This window comes from Canis lupus, chromosome 20, assembly GCF_048164855.1.
Source record: "Canis lupus baileyi chromosome 20, mCanLup2.hap1, whole genome shotgun sequence".
NCBI classification, from domain to species: Eukaryota; Metazoa; Chordata; class Mammalia; order Carnivora; family Canidae; genus Canis; species Canis lupus.
In genome coordinates this window covers 58,178,690-58,194,574 of record NC_132857.1, presented here as the reverse complement: position 1 = coordinate 58,194,574, position 15,885 = coordinate 58,178,690, and the positions used below count along the sequence as shown (strand labels likewise).

The 15,885-nt window shown below is 43.3% G+C and overlaps 1 protein-coding gene across 5 annotated transcripts in view; it reads left to right on the top strand.

Moving 5' to 3' along the window:
• Positions 1-15,885, top strand: part of CACNB4 (calcium voltage-gated channel auxiliary subunit beta 4) — a 221,948-nt gene that overhangs the window by 188,069 nt on the left and 17,994 nt on the right. For all 5 annotated transcript variants that reach the window (XM_072789208.1, XM_072789209.1, XM_072789212.1 and 2 more), the window contains 3 exons: positions 6,524-6,633; positions 12,025-12,176; positions 13,910-14,005. In XM_072789208.1, coding sequence (XP_072645309.1) covers positions 6,524-6,633; positions 12,025-12,176; positions 13,910-14,005 — 358 coding nt within the window. The remainder of the gene's footprint in view (positions 1-6,523; positions 6,634-12,024; positions 12,177-13,909; positions 14,006-15,885) is intronic.

The window sequence follows — 15,885 nt, the reverse complement described above, 5'->3', positions numbered from 1 at the left end:
GCCGCCTGGGCGGGACATGATGTGGCCAGGCCACGGCGCAGCAGGCGGGAATGCACCTGGGCCCAGCAGGGCGGACGGAGGTTCTGATGGATGCGTGGCCGCCTGTGCGTCCAGGGGCTCGTGAGAGGGCCGTGGCTGTGTCCTGCTCCTCGTGTCCCTGCTCTGGAAGGCGGAGAACGAAGTCGTTCCCAGGAAAACAGACGCGAAGCCCTGAGCACGCAGTTGGAGGGCGAGTGCAGGTCCTTGGCCGTGGTCTGGAGCAGCCGCGCACCGGGCCAGCTGCTCCGCTGGAGGATGCTTGCTCCGGGCCAGCTCGCTCTGCAAGGAGCGCCGCAAAGGATGGCTGAGCTCCGAGTCTTGACCGTGACAGCAGTTCGGCCTGGCCGCCGCCGACCGGGCCGCAGCCTGAGCTTCGGGCGGCCCTCGGCGGCAGGGACGCGGCGAGCCTCCGCGGCTCGCCCTCTGGGTCGCTGTGCTGAGAGTCACGTGGTTGTAACCCGGGCCGTCCTCGCCTCAAGAGGCCCTGAGCCATCGGGCCACCGCGTCTCAGCCCCAGGCTGAGCAGATCCCACCCCGTCGCGCAGCCCGCCTGTGTCACGTTGAGTCCGTCACCACGTAGCACCTTTGTACACGACAGTGTTTGCAGCAGTCTGACAGGTAGGGCCTACGGGGGAAAAAGGAGGGAACTATTAAAATTTAACAAAGAGAAAGTGAGTGGCTTAATTATGCCTTTCAAGAATGAAGCATCTGAGGCTCTTCCTCAATTTTCAGGCCCGGGAAGAGGAAGCGAATTTGATTGTAACGGCAGAGATCCGTTTCGAGTCTGGTGGACCTGCTGCGTCAAGCATTTACACACGCTGTTGAAGATGGTGTTAGTAGAAATAGATTTAAAGGGTCAGTGCCAGGTGCTCCATATGGTCCGATGGCCCAGCGGGAGACGCAGGGATGGGAGGAAGATTCGAACAGCGGCGAATGCAGTAGTTGGAGAAAGAGATGAGGTCTGCAGAGACCTGATTTATGGCAGAGTTGGGAAAAGATAGACAGGAAAGGCCGGAGTAGCAGAGTGGACTTGCTTTCAAATAACGAGAGGCCAGGGCGGCGGAAAAGCCAGGAATGGAGCCGTTAGCTGAGAATCTGTAGAGACTCTGATAAGGGAGAAGCAGCGCGCTCGGAGCTTCACACTGACTCCGACACATCTGCTGTGTGGGGAATAGCCTTACATTTTGAGCTGTGACAGTCTGCTGCATTATGTTTTACCAATTAATAAAGGGAGAGGAAACAACAAATAGTCTTGAAATGAAACCAGACAAGAGAACAGCTACGCAGAAGGCTTCAGCACCGTGACGCGGCACAAACAGAATGGTCTGGTGGAAACCTACTCAGCGTCTAATTGGCTATGAAGGCAGAAGGTTAGACAAAGGAGTCAAGGAAGAGTCTCGCTATTTTGCTATTTTTCAGAAAGAGCAAAAAAAAAAAAAAAAAGGGATCCATTGGCTAAGAAACTTTCTTCAGCCTTGTTTTTTCAGATCCTGGTTAGAAAATAACTCAACAAACTGGATTTCAAGTCCAGCAGCTTGAGTATTACAAAGTCCTATACTTGCCTTTTTTAAATACCTCAAATTATTTGAGTCAGTTGAGAGCTACTTATTACACAATTTTATTGCTGTGACTGCTACTGTAGGACTATAATACAGGTAAGAAAAATAAAAAGCATATAAAAACCAACTAGTTCCTGGAGGACCCTTGTGCACGTGGGCATCCATGCATGGTGGCAGTTCCTACGCACACGTCATAAATTAGGGGAGCCTGCCCAGCAGCTGGTTCAGCTGGTTGAATGTCCCGTTCACGGCCTCAACAGCAGGCAGTTAAACCAACTGCCATGTGTTGACCTATGTTCATCATTTCCAACTCCAGTGAAGTTGGCGTCACGCATTTTCACAACTAGATCAGATCGGCTCTACGGCGGTTATGCGACACTTTGTAACCAACGTGATCACGGCCAAAAATCCTAAATGAACTTCTTGTCGCCTGTATAGAAGAGATCTAAAGCTGAAGTTATTGGCCGAAGGCCACTCAAAGGAGAAAAGGGGTTCGAGAAAGAATTTGAAGAAAAGAGGCCGGCAGTACAACTCAGGAGACTCAGGGAGGTAGTTTTTATTAACGAACAGCAATGGGCACCCTTGACGCTATCACCCAGCGGCCAAGACGGCGGGACGAAAACAACCTGTAACCGCAGTCAACAAATGGCAAAGGACAACACGGTACCTTCTGTTTCAAAATCGGTATCACTCTCTTATCACCTTCTACCGTTCTCTCCCTACGTGCAGACTCATCGGCGGTCAAACACTAGAGAGAAGCAATTGAACACTCGAATGCCAAACACCAATATTTAAATGAGCAGCTTTTGATTACGTGTCTGAGCTGATTCTCTTACCTCAAAGTATATATGAATTTCATGGACTCTGGGAGTGGGAGAGTTCATGGTAGACTAAGTTTTGAGCATAGGATATAAAGAAACTGTCTCCTCCAGTGGTGAAAACCTCCAGTAGTTGACTTACATACGCTCTGCTTGTGCCCATCAACATAGAGCACGAGGAGTAATTACCTTGTTGGTCTCTACCGACAGGCCCATGAGATAGTTTAGCAAAGCCACCATTGCCATCTCATTGATTAGGATACTGATGCCCAAAAGATGACCTGACTTGTCCAGGGTCACACAACCTGCAGGAGCAGGATCCATGGAGAATGCTCAGATCTACGTATGCCCTCCATCTCAATTCTCTTGACAGCGTACTTACTGTTCTGGCCTTTAAAATTGTCTTCTCTATGAAGGCTTTTTTTTTTTTTTTTTTTTTTAATGAACGCACTAATAGCATTGCATGTTAGATGTAGCAAGGAGAGAGTACAGAAGGACCTTAGAGCTGTTCTGAACCAACATGGAAATACTAATTGTTTTTGAATGTATAGGTTACAACTAAAAATAGTATCTTTTCCTAGAAAACTAATACTCACAGGTCGTCATAGATTGCAGCAATTATGATGAATTCCAAAACAGAAATAAAGAACAGTTGGGATTCAGATTTGCTAGATTTAGAGAACAATTTTTGCTAGTTTTCAGTGACATTTGCTACTATACGCAATTTGCCGAGGAATTAAACTCCTGTTCGTGTTTATCTATGAGACAATAATCCCTGACACTGTCACAGAAGAGTCTCGTAGGGAACTTTTAAGACATATCGAATAAGACGCATGGAAATACTGAAAGACACTGGAGGCAGTGAGTAAAGCAAGCAAAGAAGTCGAAAGGGCATTGTTTTAAGTAAGAAAATAATAATAAAAATATATAATATAGTATATTATATATCATATAGTATATTATATATCATATAATATACTATAAAAATAGTATATTATAAAATATAAATATATATTGATTTATATATAATATAGTATAAAAATATCATATAGTATATGAAGAGTATTTGTAAAGTATATAAACCAAAAAAGAAGTATATAAACTTCAATTATATTGTTGGGAAGCCTTAAAAAAAAAAAAAAAGTTTGGATCTGGTGTCTGATTTTGATAACAGTAGCATCTCTGTACGGAAAATAGAAACTTCTGCTTTGTCTTATCGAAGAGTTTCTGGGGCTGTGCCTGTCTTGTCCTGAGCTCTTTCGTGCACACGTGTGTGCTGTTAGTAAGAAATAACTTATAATAATACTTTCCAAGAGGCCGACTCTTGTTTTCTGCTAGGTCGTGATCTCCGTCAGGGTCCTGGGACTGAGCCCACGAGGGACTCCACGCTCCATGGGGATTTCCCTCTCCCTGCCTGCCCCATCTCTAAAATCAATTAAAATCAATCAATCAATCTTTTTTAAAAAAAAGATGTTTAAGAAATGACTTATATTAACAAATGTGCTGGTATTTTGTTGACAAATAAGAAGAAGAACGCCGTATTGCCTGGACCTTTTCCTGTTTGTGGAATATATGAAGCAGTTTTTTTTTTTTTTCTGTGCGTGTGTGTTATTGTTTTGTTTGTTGTTTTTTTGTAAGACTTGTAAAAGCTCGTAAAACTCTGTGAGTGTTTGAAAAAGGCTTTGTACTCCTAACTCTGGGAAACGAACTAGGGGTGGTGGAAGGGGAGGAGGGCGGGGGGTGGGGGTGAGTGGGTGACGGGCACTGAGGGGGGCACTTGACGGGATGAGCACTGGGTGTTATTCTGTATGTTGGTAAATTGAACACCAATAAAAAATCAATTTATCAAAAAAAAATGAAAAAGGCTTTGTAAACATTTTTAAAATCCACTAAAAAATAAGAGAACGCATCTGTTGGTAAACCTTTCAAATTTTAAGAACAAAAGGTCACTATTTGGCTTGTATAGACCTAGAAAATTTGATCTCCCTTAGGCAGAATAGACTTTTTAGGCCCTCCAAAAGTCCTTATTCTAGAAAGTCGAATTCTGTTCCTCAATTAACCCATTTGTCTCTAGTCATAGATTTGAATTGCTCTGGAACTTAACTGTTTCTAACCAGCAGCTCCATCTTAAGACAACAAACAAACAAACAAACAAAAAAAAAGACAACAAACAAACAGAAACACAAAAATAAACAAGCAAACCCTATCCTGTAAGTAAAGGGAGCTGGGAGCACAGGACTGCCTATGAGGTCTCCTACCTCAAGTTGCAAAGGCCAACTAGGTAATGGGACTGAGAGGTGGGGTTCACTTGCCTTTAACCTCATTGAAATCCTGACGCCTCTCTGCACGTGGTGGCCAAGGTCACACGGGTCTGCGCTCGACCACTTGGCTGGCCCCTGGGGCTCAGGGCTGCCGGAGAAGAGCACTGTCAGGTGACTAAGGCCCGGCCTGGTGCTCGGGAGCCTGTGTTGCAGGCGTCCTTAGCCTCTAACTAATCACGTGGAACTTCCTCTCTGTGTCTCAGTTTTCTTGGTAAAATGAAGAAGTTGTACTTGAGCAATGCTTTCCAAAGCTTTTTAGCAGTGGAACAGCTTTTTACAATGAAATCGTCTACAAAGCCCCAGTGTAGAAAACAGAAATGGCAGAGGCGCTTGCCTGGCATGGACGGAAGCTCAGCCGCCACTCAGTGGTCTCAGTGGCCTGGAGATAGTTCACAAAACCCTTAGTTTCGGCAGAAGGCAATTTGAAGATGCCTCGAAGAACTTAATAGTGCTTAAAAATTCTAAAAAATGTAAAAATTTAAAACTTACCATCTACAGCTTATAAATACAATGACACAAGAAGGTGCTTTGCATTAAAATGGCCTCAGAACTTTAGTACAGCCTGTTGCTTTAAAGAAGCAATTTCCAGTCACTTGCAAAAAGGAGTATTTTACATTTTCCTCAAGGCTTTGGGTCACTGAAGTCAGGCCAGGAGCCACAGGAGGGGCTGGGAGTATGCCAAACAGGTGTGAGAGGACATGGGGCTCAATTATCTCTACCTCCTCCCGGCCCCAGCCCCCAAAGGAATATACAGATGAAGGAGCTCGAGTGCACTGAGCATGAAGGGAAGGAGCACCATTCTTTTGTCTCCTTCCCAGAACTCTCCAAACTCTGAAAATAAGAATGTAGGAAGGTCCATGATGGCAGTAATCGGCTTAATGCATTCTTTGCATTCGACAGGTAGATCATAATCCGAAGCTGATCAATCCCAGCTTAAAGAATTTTAAAACTGTAAATTCCAGAGATTCTTATTTGATGAGTCATATGGAAATAGACTCCTCTCTCTGTTCATTTGTGGTGTCTTTGCTTTATTCTTCTCTTGCGTAACCGCAGGAAACGTGTACAAGGCTTGCACGATCCTCACCTTGCCCTCAACTGTAGTCTTATGGCTTCCCACTTCATGCATCCAGAGCCTTAAGCAAATATGAAGAATCCTGTGCATGAAGAAGAGAAATCGTATTTTCCACCTTCTTAGAAATGAAGCATTCCTCTGGGTTTGTAGAGAAATGCTTCTTGTATCATGAATGAACTGTTGAGCACCAGGAATGCAGCATCGCTACCAGCCGGTCGAGTGTTGGTGATGAAAATGAAGAGGGCTTTCCCCTTTGGCCAGCAGCATTGTTATGCGTGGGTAACACAGAGCAGTTGGTAGTTCTTGAAGGTCTGGTTCTAGAGCAAATCAACTGTGAATTGTAGGGAAATTGTATTGCTGCTTCCCAGAAAGGGCATGGTTTATTCCTAACGTTTTGATTCCCTCCTGGTATGGTGCGCATTATTAAAAAGAGAATTTTGGCAAAGTAGGTAATAGTGGGGGAAGAGCTGCGTTTTTAACAATAGGTTGGTTTGGGTTTGGGTTTTGGTTAAATAGCCAAAACCTTCCTCCAAGCTACCTGGCTTGTATTTTGCTACTAGCCAAAGCCTGTTGGAAATACTCGCGGCCCGTGTTTGTTATTCTGTGGCTGCGCTGCAGTATGTAAAGTGGTTATTAAGTGCTGTGGTTATGAATCACTTGAGAGCCCCATAACATTGTTTACTGGCTTGTTCTGTTCTGTGTTCCTATTCATAGGATATCAATAACAAGAGTGACAGCTGACATTTCTCTTGCTAAGAGGTCTGTCCTAAATAATCCCAGCAAGAGAGCAATAATTGAACGTTCGAACACTCGGTCCAGCTTAGGTAAGATGTTTCAATGTGGTCCTTCTCCAAGCTGTGCTTTCAGAGCGGGATGACACGCGTTGCGTTTATGAATGTCTTTTCCAGTTTGCTCCCCATTCTGAATGGGGAAGTGCCGATTGACTGAAGAGCATGCTATCCATGGAAAAGAAGGGAACGTAGTCCTACAGCAGCCAGAGCCTCCTCGCTCAGCTCTAGTCAGTGAGTTAGTCTGGTGGGAGGAATCCTCATGGGCTCCCCTGGGCTCCTACTGCCTAACCACGGGGAGCCACGCATCTCCACTCTGCCCAAGCTTCTCGGTGAGGCTGATGATCTCCGTCATGCCTGAGTCACAGCTGACATGAAAAGAAATGAGATGTTCAACCTTCCCAGATCTTTGGAAGAAAGCTAGATAATGGTGTCTTAGGGCTGCTTCTGCCGTGAGCTAGTGGGACTCAGAATAGCCTCAGCCTCCGGTGGAAACAGCAACGAGCATTAATAACATGCAGGGAGCTTAAATGCATCTTTCCTGGAGCACAGTCAGAAAGCATCCCGAAAGCCACCATGATCGAGAAGGGGAAAATCCCATAGTGTTATGGGATTGGAGGGTTCTCGTCTCAGGAGTAGAAGAGTGAGTCTTGCAGACACAAAAGGGTGAAGTGAGGTGAAAGGGTTTTTTTGTTAAGGTTTAATTTATTTGAGAGAGAGAGAGAGAGAGAGAGCATGAGCAGGGGAGAGGGAGAAGCAGGCTCCCCGCTGAGCGGGAAGCCCAACGTGGGGCTCGATCCCAGGACCCCAGGATCATGACCTGAGCCAAAAGCAGACCCTTGACTAACTGAGCCCCCCAGGCGCCCCAGAGTGAAAGTTTATTAAGGGCAGGTGAGAACAGAAAGGAAAGAAAGCTCTAGAGCGACGGGGGTCCCGAATGGGTTGCCACAAAAAGGCTTTCACAGTTGAGAGTTGACCGGGGAACTTAATCTTCTTGATGTCTCTACCCTCGAGGGCACCATGTTTACTTTTTCTTTGAAGTCTGGTAATTTTCCGTAGTCCAGCGGTAGCTGCTGTGTAGAGATACCTCGTCCCTGACGTTTAAGACAAATGAGGTAGACTCCCCAGTTTCATTATATTCCCTCTTCTCTGGTTTTGTGCACCTCCGCCTTTTCCACATCTGGGATTTCTGTGAGCCTGGAAACGTAGCCCCCGCCTGTCTCTCCCTCGAGCCCCGCCTGTCCCTGACTCAACGTGGAGCTAGCCACACAAAGCCACGTACGAACAGGACTGTGGAAGACGGAATCACCATCCCCAGAAACAAGTCCACGCTGCTGGGGAATCACGGCGTTCCTCTCGAAAGCCTGTTGGTGGTTTCGGTGATCGCCGGGCGTGGCGTGGTCCCCTCCTTGTAACTTTCTAGGAGTCTCTTGTGCATTCATATTCTGAGGGCCGCTTGTTTTCCTCCCCTCTTCCTCACGGGCAGGGTGGGAAAGAGAGGGATGACCCCTTAAGCGACTGAGATGATGATAGAAGACAAAAAAATTCCAAGAGAGCTTGCATGCCCAGGCATCCGCTCAAGAATTTGTTGAAGGCTGAGTCTTGACCCTGAGCCAAGAAGTGTAGAGATTAGAAGGAAGCTACGAAGTGTCATCTCTACATTCCTGGCATGGGGTTGGCACATGGTAATTGTTCAATAGATGTTTGTTGGGTGGCTGCTTTATGAAAGAATGTTAAACATACCAAATGGAATAGTTGTCGGTCCCGGTGAGAGCAAGACCCTGGACCTCAGCAGCTCCTTCCTTAGTTCAGTATTTAGATCCTTCACATACAGAGTGGAACACTCTTAGAGACACAGTACTTTGACCTTGACGAAGTAACAATGGAAGAGTTAAAAAATAAATAGATGATTAATTAATTAAAAAAAAAACAATGGAAGAGTTAATGATGATGCATCAGCTTAGGTGACCAAAGGTAAAGGCTGTGGGAGCCAAGAGTGCCAAGTGAGGTTGAAGATTTCTTAAACAAGCATCCGCTGTCTGTTCTCCTGTCTTCCACTCTCCTTCTCACTCCACAACTTTTAATTACTCCTCCCTCTGATGTATAATGAGAGGCTGAGAAGCACTTAAACACATACGCCAGGTTGCCTGCCTCGAACCATCTACCTTGGCTGGCCAAGGTCTCATGGATATCCTTGGAAGTCATTCTGTATAATCCAGGCACCTGTTTGAGTCAGTGGAGTAGAGTTAGTGTAAATATTGAGGACAAAACAAGACAGATGTCGGTTCACTGGTTTTTTCCCTTTGCTTTGCAAATTCATATACCTACAGTCATTAGAATTAATTTAATGGCAATCTATTAACATAACCACTACGTGAGCCCATTATGTCCATTTTCCTGCCTGTTAATGTACATTTGTGCATTCCCTCATCACATGTTCACTACTGTGTGCCACACACGGTATGCCGGACTTAGGAAGTACAAACATAACTAAGAAAAAATATCTTACCCATAAGCCACCGGAAGGAAAGGGCAGATGGTTACAGTGCTGTCTGATAATGGAATTATGAGCAAAGGGCTAGGGATATAAAGAAAGAAGAAGAGGGAGTAAGAGGTGTCGGAGAAGACTTCGGAGAAGTTATATTTGAGCTGATTCTTCAAAGCACACAAGAATGTGCAAAGGCATCAGCATGTAAAAATCATTACATGATTGATAAACAAGCACTTTGTGCAGAGCACACTTAGAAAGGGGGGTGGGTGGCATGGTTTTGAGAGCAACAGGGGAAAAGACTGGAAAAGTAGGTTGAGGCCAGTGTGTTAGGGCTCAAAGTACACCTTGCTATATAATTGATATAATCGATATAATTGATATAATTGATAATATCCAAAAGTTTTCCAAAGTCAAATTTGGAAATTTGGATTCAACAGTTGACAGTTTCTTTACTGCAAGGCTTCTGAGAGCCACTAAGATACGAAGAGTAATGCGTGTTTGAAATTCCAAAAGAAATTATTAAAGCCTGCAATATATATTTTGCAAAAAAAAAAAAAATCTCTTTTTCCCCTTAGGATATCTTAAGGGATTAGTGTTCGAGGGTACTCACTTTGGGAAAAGTTGCTCTGAACCCAAAGGAGCCATTGGCATAGATTAATTAAGCATTTGGATATAAGAAAGATCACAGGGGACAGAGATGCTGGAGAGAGGTGGGTCTAGAGGGTCATGGTCACGCTAGACAAGTGTTCACTGAAGTCTTGCAGCACCATAGTCCCCGACTTCTCAGGGCCCCATTAGTCTGGGGTAAGATCATGATGAAGCTTCCTTTGGAACCTTCTGAGAATCAGCATGGGAAGTCAAGATTACTGGGCTTGCCTAAAGTTTTTCTTTAAGAAAACGAGCTGTGTAGGGATACACACCGTTCTCTTTTTCAGACATACAGTTTACGTACTGAATCACGATCCAAATACGGGCCACTCTGTAGTGCGGCCTCGGCAGCCTCCCGGCCTTCTTGCCCGAGCACCTCCCACCCGTGCCAGATTGCCCATTGCCTAAGAGTCCTGGCAGGGCATGTGCTTGCCCTCTGCACGGGTCAAAAACCACATTTACCTCATTGCTGATGCAGAATAAATAAGGCCAGGTATTTCTGTGTTATTTATACAGTGTGCCTCAAGGGTTCTTTGTTCCAGAGCAGTCCAGTTTGCCTCACTACCTTTTTGCTACTTCAGAAGACATTTATATTCAGATTGGAAACTTAAAGCAATGCAGACTTGTTCTACAACTGTCCTGGCCGGGAGGTACCTTAACCAGTGGCAATTTACTGGCAACAACCAATGGAGATCCTACCCCAACAGCCTGAGGCTGAAATCTACTACAATACAAATACACTTTATTTTCTGAACTTCTTGCATAAGAAAAATCTCTCTCCCCCCCCCCTTTTTTTTTTAACTGTTTTGACATGTGAGAAAAAAGGGACAGGTATGTTATTATTACTAACAAATGTAGTATGTGACTTAAGAGTTTTGCAAATGAGCCTAATCGTCCAAATTCTTTAGGACAGATGTCTTGGGGTCGAGTCACATTTCAGAGCAATATGAAATCTTTCAGACCATGGGGATTGGATAATATGAAAAACGATAGCTATGTTGACTCTCTAAATTCATGCTTCTAATATAAATCATGCATTAAACATCAGTGATTTTGTGGGAAGAGTTTAATGCCCTTATGCAAAGCCCCAGAAAATAGAATTACATAACAGTCTTGAGCATTCATGATCTGGCGCATCCTGTCATTGTGTTGGGTTATGGAAGGGACAGCTTTTTGGTGGGTGACATGAACTCGAATACATACTGGATCAGCAAAACGAATCATGGCATTCTGGTAGAAACCCTTTCCAACGAGCATATTTCGAGCAACATCACCTCTTTCCGAGGCCATCTTTGAAGCAACTCATATTAGGTAACTTTGTCTACTCTGTAATTTAAACGCGATTACAACATTGCTAGGTCACACCTATAATACACAGGCCAAAAATAAAAGTGAGTGAAAAGCAAAATAAGATCATCTCTGGACATGACCCAATAAATCAGATGATTCATAAAATATATATGAAAAAGTTTTTTACATCTTAGAAAGCCAAATTATGTGGGTTTTTTTTTCATAATCTGCTTTGTTTTAAAAATAACTGGATTGCTTCAGACATGGAAAATAACTAGATTTTTTTTTTTTTTTATTTGACCAGTTTCACACAGAGATTTGGGTCACTTGGCTGTTACAGCCAGTTGAATAGATTTTCATTCTCAAGGCATTTCAGCACTTATAATATACTTGGCCTTAATTTTGTTTTTGTTTTGTTTTTTTAATACTGGAGATTATGCCTTAGACCACGTGTACTAACTCTAATACTTCAATTAAGACATAGCAAAATGTTAGTTATAAGAGTAGACCCAGACATTTAACCTTGGATACAAAAATGTACATGTCAGTCAAAACATAAATTGTGGGATTTTAAAAACATTAACAAAATATTAATATATAAATTGTTGATTGAAATATTTCAGTATAATTTGCTTTCCATGTGATGTTGCTCTGCACATGTTATTTCAGGTCTTTACTAAATATGGTTTCAGCTTTTATAGCTAAAGTAAAAGTTCTTTAGCACAAAGCAGCAACCATAAACAACATAGCTATACAAATAGGTAAATTTCAGGGCAAGTGTAAGAAGTGAGTTAGGAGAGCCGTCTCTTTTTTTCACCAATGTTTTGGTTTAATGCAAAACTCAACACATCTCTCCCTCTCTTTAGAAAAGGCCTTAATAGAAGAATGAAATTCAAAATGTTCTGTTTTGCGATATAGACAGCTAAAAGGGATACTATGTTTTCAAATATAAGAATTAATAAAAATAACCATGTCCTGTTCATTATTTCTCCTTTCAGCGGAAGTACAAAGTGAAATTGAAAGAATCTTTGAGTTGGCAAGATCTTTACAACTGGTTGTTCTTGATGCAGACACCATCAATCACCCAGCACAACTTATCAAGACTTCTTTAGCGCCGATTATTGTTCATGTAAAAGTCTCATCTCCAAAGGTAATTAGATCATTTCTGCCTTAAGGATTAGAAGCTCATTTCTTTTGAAATATTCTTTGCTCTGTGCTTTTTTGTTTGTTTGTTTGTTTGTTTTGTTAGTAGGTAATGAGAATATCTTACTGAGACCCTTTCTCATGGGCAGTTTTTAATTCCCACAGTCTGAAATTCTGAGATAGCAAATAAAGAATAGCCATTGTTTTGAAGAAGGTCATTCTCTTGTGTGGTTCCCCCCTCTGAGCAGTTATACACGAATATAATAGAAACAAAAAATTAAGAAAGGTGAGGAAAAGTAAGGTACGGCTTTTCAGAGACTTTTGGTTCTATCTTAGTAAATTTCTTGGGTGATGTTGGTGCCTGTAGCACCTATATTCTGACCTCGGTTGAGAGAGTACGTAGTTCAGGAAAGGTATATACATTTGCCATATATAAAGTCAAACATCATTGTATAAAATCTCTTATAGAAAAGTTAAAGATACCTATATTCATGTGCTCAGGTTGGGTTCTCCAGGGAGTAGGGTATTCTATGATTAGACATAATGGAATGTCTTCAATGTATCTTTATGCCACAAAGGTAGATAAAAATAAAAGCGAGACAGCCTCAAATTGGTCTCTTTTGATTTGGGTGTTCTTTCATTTTTAAGAAGTGATGATATTCTAAAAAGTTAATATGAAACAGATATCCTAGGGAGGTACTACCTTAATAATTAGTTTATTTTTAATGCCTCCAAGAGTGCAATTTAGCACTAAAATGCCAATTCAGCTTCCAGCCAGAGCTGTAGTCACCTCTCACAGATGGAGAATGTCTAAAGAAGCTGTTTCCTTCCCCAGCCCCTCAGCCTTCCATCCCTGCAGGCACTGGTTCTGCACAGGATGGACCTGAGAATCTTGGGCAAATCAGGATCTTTTGGGAACCGATAGAATGGATTGGAATGGCCTTGACTACCTGGAGGTCTCTTTGGCCCAGAACTGAAGGGGATTCGAGGACCCTTCGTTGCAGCAGAATAGATTTCAACCTCTTTTGTCTGCTGCCCCCGCCACACGGGGTCATTAAGTGTAGGAACGAAAAAAAAAATTAAGTGTAGGAAAGGGGGCTCCTGTGGACATGTGTGCAGAGGCATTTTAGAGCCCCACTGACTAGTACTGTCTGGGAGCGAGAGCCCTGTTTCAGCTAAAGAAAATGGAAAGGAGAAGGGAGCATATGGCAAATGCAGTTATAGCAGGACCCAAATGACACAGCCAGTCACTGGGTTATGTTAGCAATAGGCCAGTGCAAATGTCTTGCCTAGATTCCTATCATGAAATCATCTTATTGATGTAAACTGGAACACCTCCATAATGACCAGTGACCAAAAGGACCAGATACATAAATGTCTAATATTTATCTGATATTGTGTTAGTGAACTAAAATATTCCTTAGCTGAATTTGGACATGAATGACCTGGTACAGATGAGTTCCTCCACTTTTGCAGAGCTCTCTTTGAAATCTCTGGGTAAAATCTAGGGCGGGAGCTTGAGATCCCATCAGGACCTCACCCCGAGCGAGAATAGAATGAACGTATATCAAAGCCACTGTGAGAGCCAGTGTAGGGGGTGATGTCATTACAGAGTTTGCATATATGATTTTCCATATTGTATTTCCTCTCTATTAATACTCAGGGCTAATCAGGCTATAAAAAAGGTCTTGGTTTATTCATTTTTCTTTTAACTCATTGATTCATATCTTCTTCTACCAGGTTTTACAGCGGTTAATTAAATCCAGAGGAAAGTCCCAAAGTAAACACTTAAATGTTCAACTAGTGGCAGCTGATAAACTTGCACAATGTCCCCCAGTAAGTACCATTATTTTTTGTCTTAGTCATTCTTGCCAAGACAGGAGAAGGTGGCATGGTTTTTGTTTTTCGTTTTCATATAACCGTTGTCATTTTTGTTCTAGAGTGATGTTGAATGATATGTTGTCATAAACATAAAGGGTTTTTTCAGACAGACTGCTGCTGGCATGTTGGCTACACACAGGCATCCAGAACTGGATGGTGTCTGCTGTGTACTAAGAAAGGAACCTAGTGTCCAGTGTCCCGTGTCCTTTCCTGCTCCTGGATTACTTCGCAAACACTCAGCAGACTACTTAATCCAGTCATGTGGACATTTTTATGAAAAGAGAAAAACAAATAAACCATACTGATTTGACTTTCCTTTATTTTTTTCTGCCGGAATGTTCCAGTAGGCAGAAAAGATATGACCTTGGAGGTTGAGAATTTATGGGAACTAGAAGACCCTGTGGTCGGAGCAGATGAAGAGGTCAGGGTTAAGATGAAAAATCATCTCACAGCAACTTTGGCCCTAGTTCCATTGCCAGAAAATGGCTGCTGAGTTGAAAGCCAAGAAAATGGCAGGGATTCCGGGGGGTGGGGGTAGATCACTGCTCCCCCCTGGGTCACCCGTGGCTGATGATGGGTGACTACCGCTCGGTTGATTTACCACTACTGTGCCTGTGTCTCTCTAAATGAGTTCTCTGCCTTTCCTACTGATCTGATTTACTAGATTTTTAAATATATACTTGTTTAAGGATCATTTATGCTCTGGGGAAGCATAGAATCTAATTCAGATGTTGCGAGAGACGATGCAACACAGCTGTTAAAAGTATGGACTCGGGAGCCAGATTGCCTGTGTTCAGATCCACCCTGGTTTTGTGATCTTGTACAAGTACCTGCCTCACCGGGTTGCTGTAGAGATTCACTAAGTGAATATGTGGTGAAGCTCTTAGGACGGGGCCTGGCGCATAATAAGCACCATCTAGGTGTTTGTATTACAGTTATCAGAGGTGCTTTGCATTGTGCTGATCGGGCTCTGTAAGGATCTGTTCCTGTCTGGTTCACCGCAATATCTCAGTCCTTTATTACGGTAGGCCTGCAGTAAATATTTATTGAATAAGTGAATGAATGAAAGGCAATAGGAGTATGATGCCTCCTTTTATTGGATGCTTATTAGATAGGCCAGACGTTGTGCTAGATGCTGTGCATAGATGCTCTCTATCCGCCACTGCTACCTAGTAAGGTAGGCAGTATTAGCCCCATTTGGTAGCTGAGGCAACTGAAGGAAAAGAAGTTAAATGATTTTCCTAAGGTCACACAGCAAAGTAGGATTAGATTAGGTCTACCTGGCTCCAAAGCCAGTTTCCTGTCCTCACTGTCCCACCCACCTGTGCACAGAGCTGGTTACCTGCTCGCCGATACCGTGGGTAGGTTGGAGTCCGGAGTGCTATGTTAAGAAGTTGGACTTCACACTGCCTGCGAATGAAGTCCACTCACAGAATGGAATGTGTACTTAAAGCCCTGTGTATATATTACCCCGCCCCTGACTCTATAATCCTTACAAGCTAAAGGGAGTTGACCTTTACCGAGTCCTACCAAAAGCTAGGACTGTGCTGTTGATTCCAATGAATAGGACAGCCTTACAAAGACAGCTGTGGGGATCCCTGGGTGGCGCAGCGGTTTAGCGCCTGCCTTTGGCCCAGGGTGCGATCCTCGAGACCCAGGATCGAATCCCACATCAGGCTCCCGGTGCATGGAGCCTGCTTCTCCCTCTGCCTATGTCTCTGCCTCTCTCTCTCTCTCTCTCTCTCTCTCTCTGTGTGACTATCATAAAAAAAAGAAAAAAAAAAAAAGAATAAGTAAGAAAAAGACAGCTGTGTCAGGTCAGTTTGGGTCTTCCG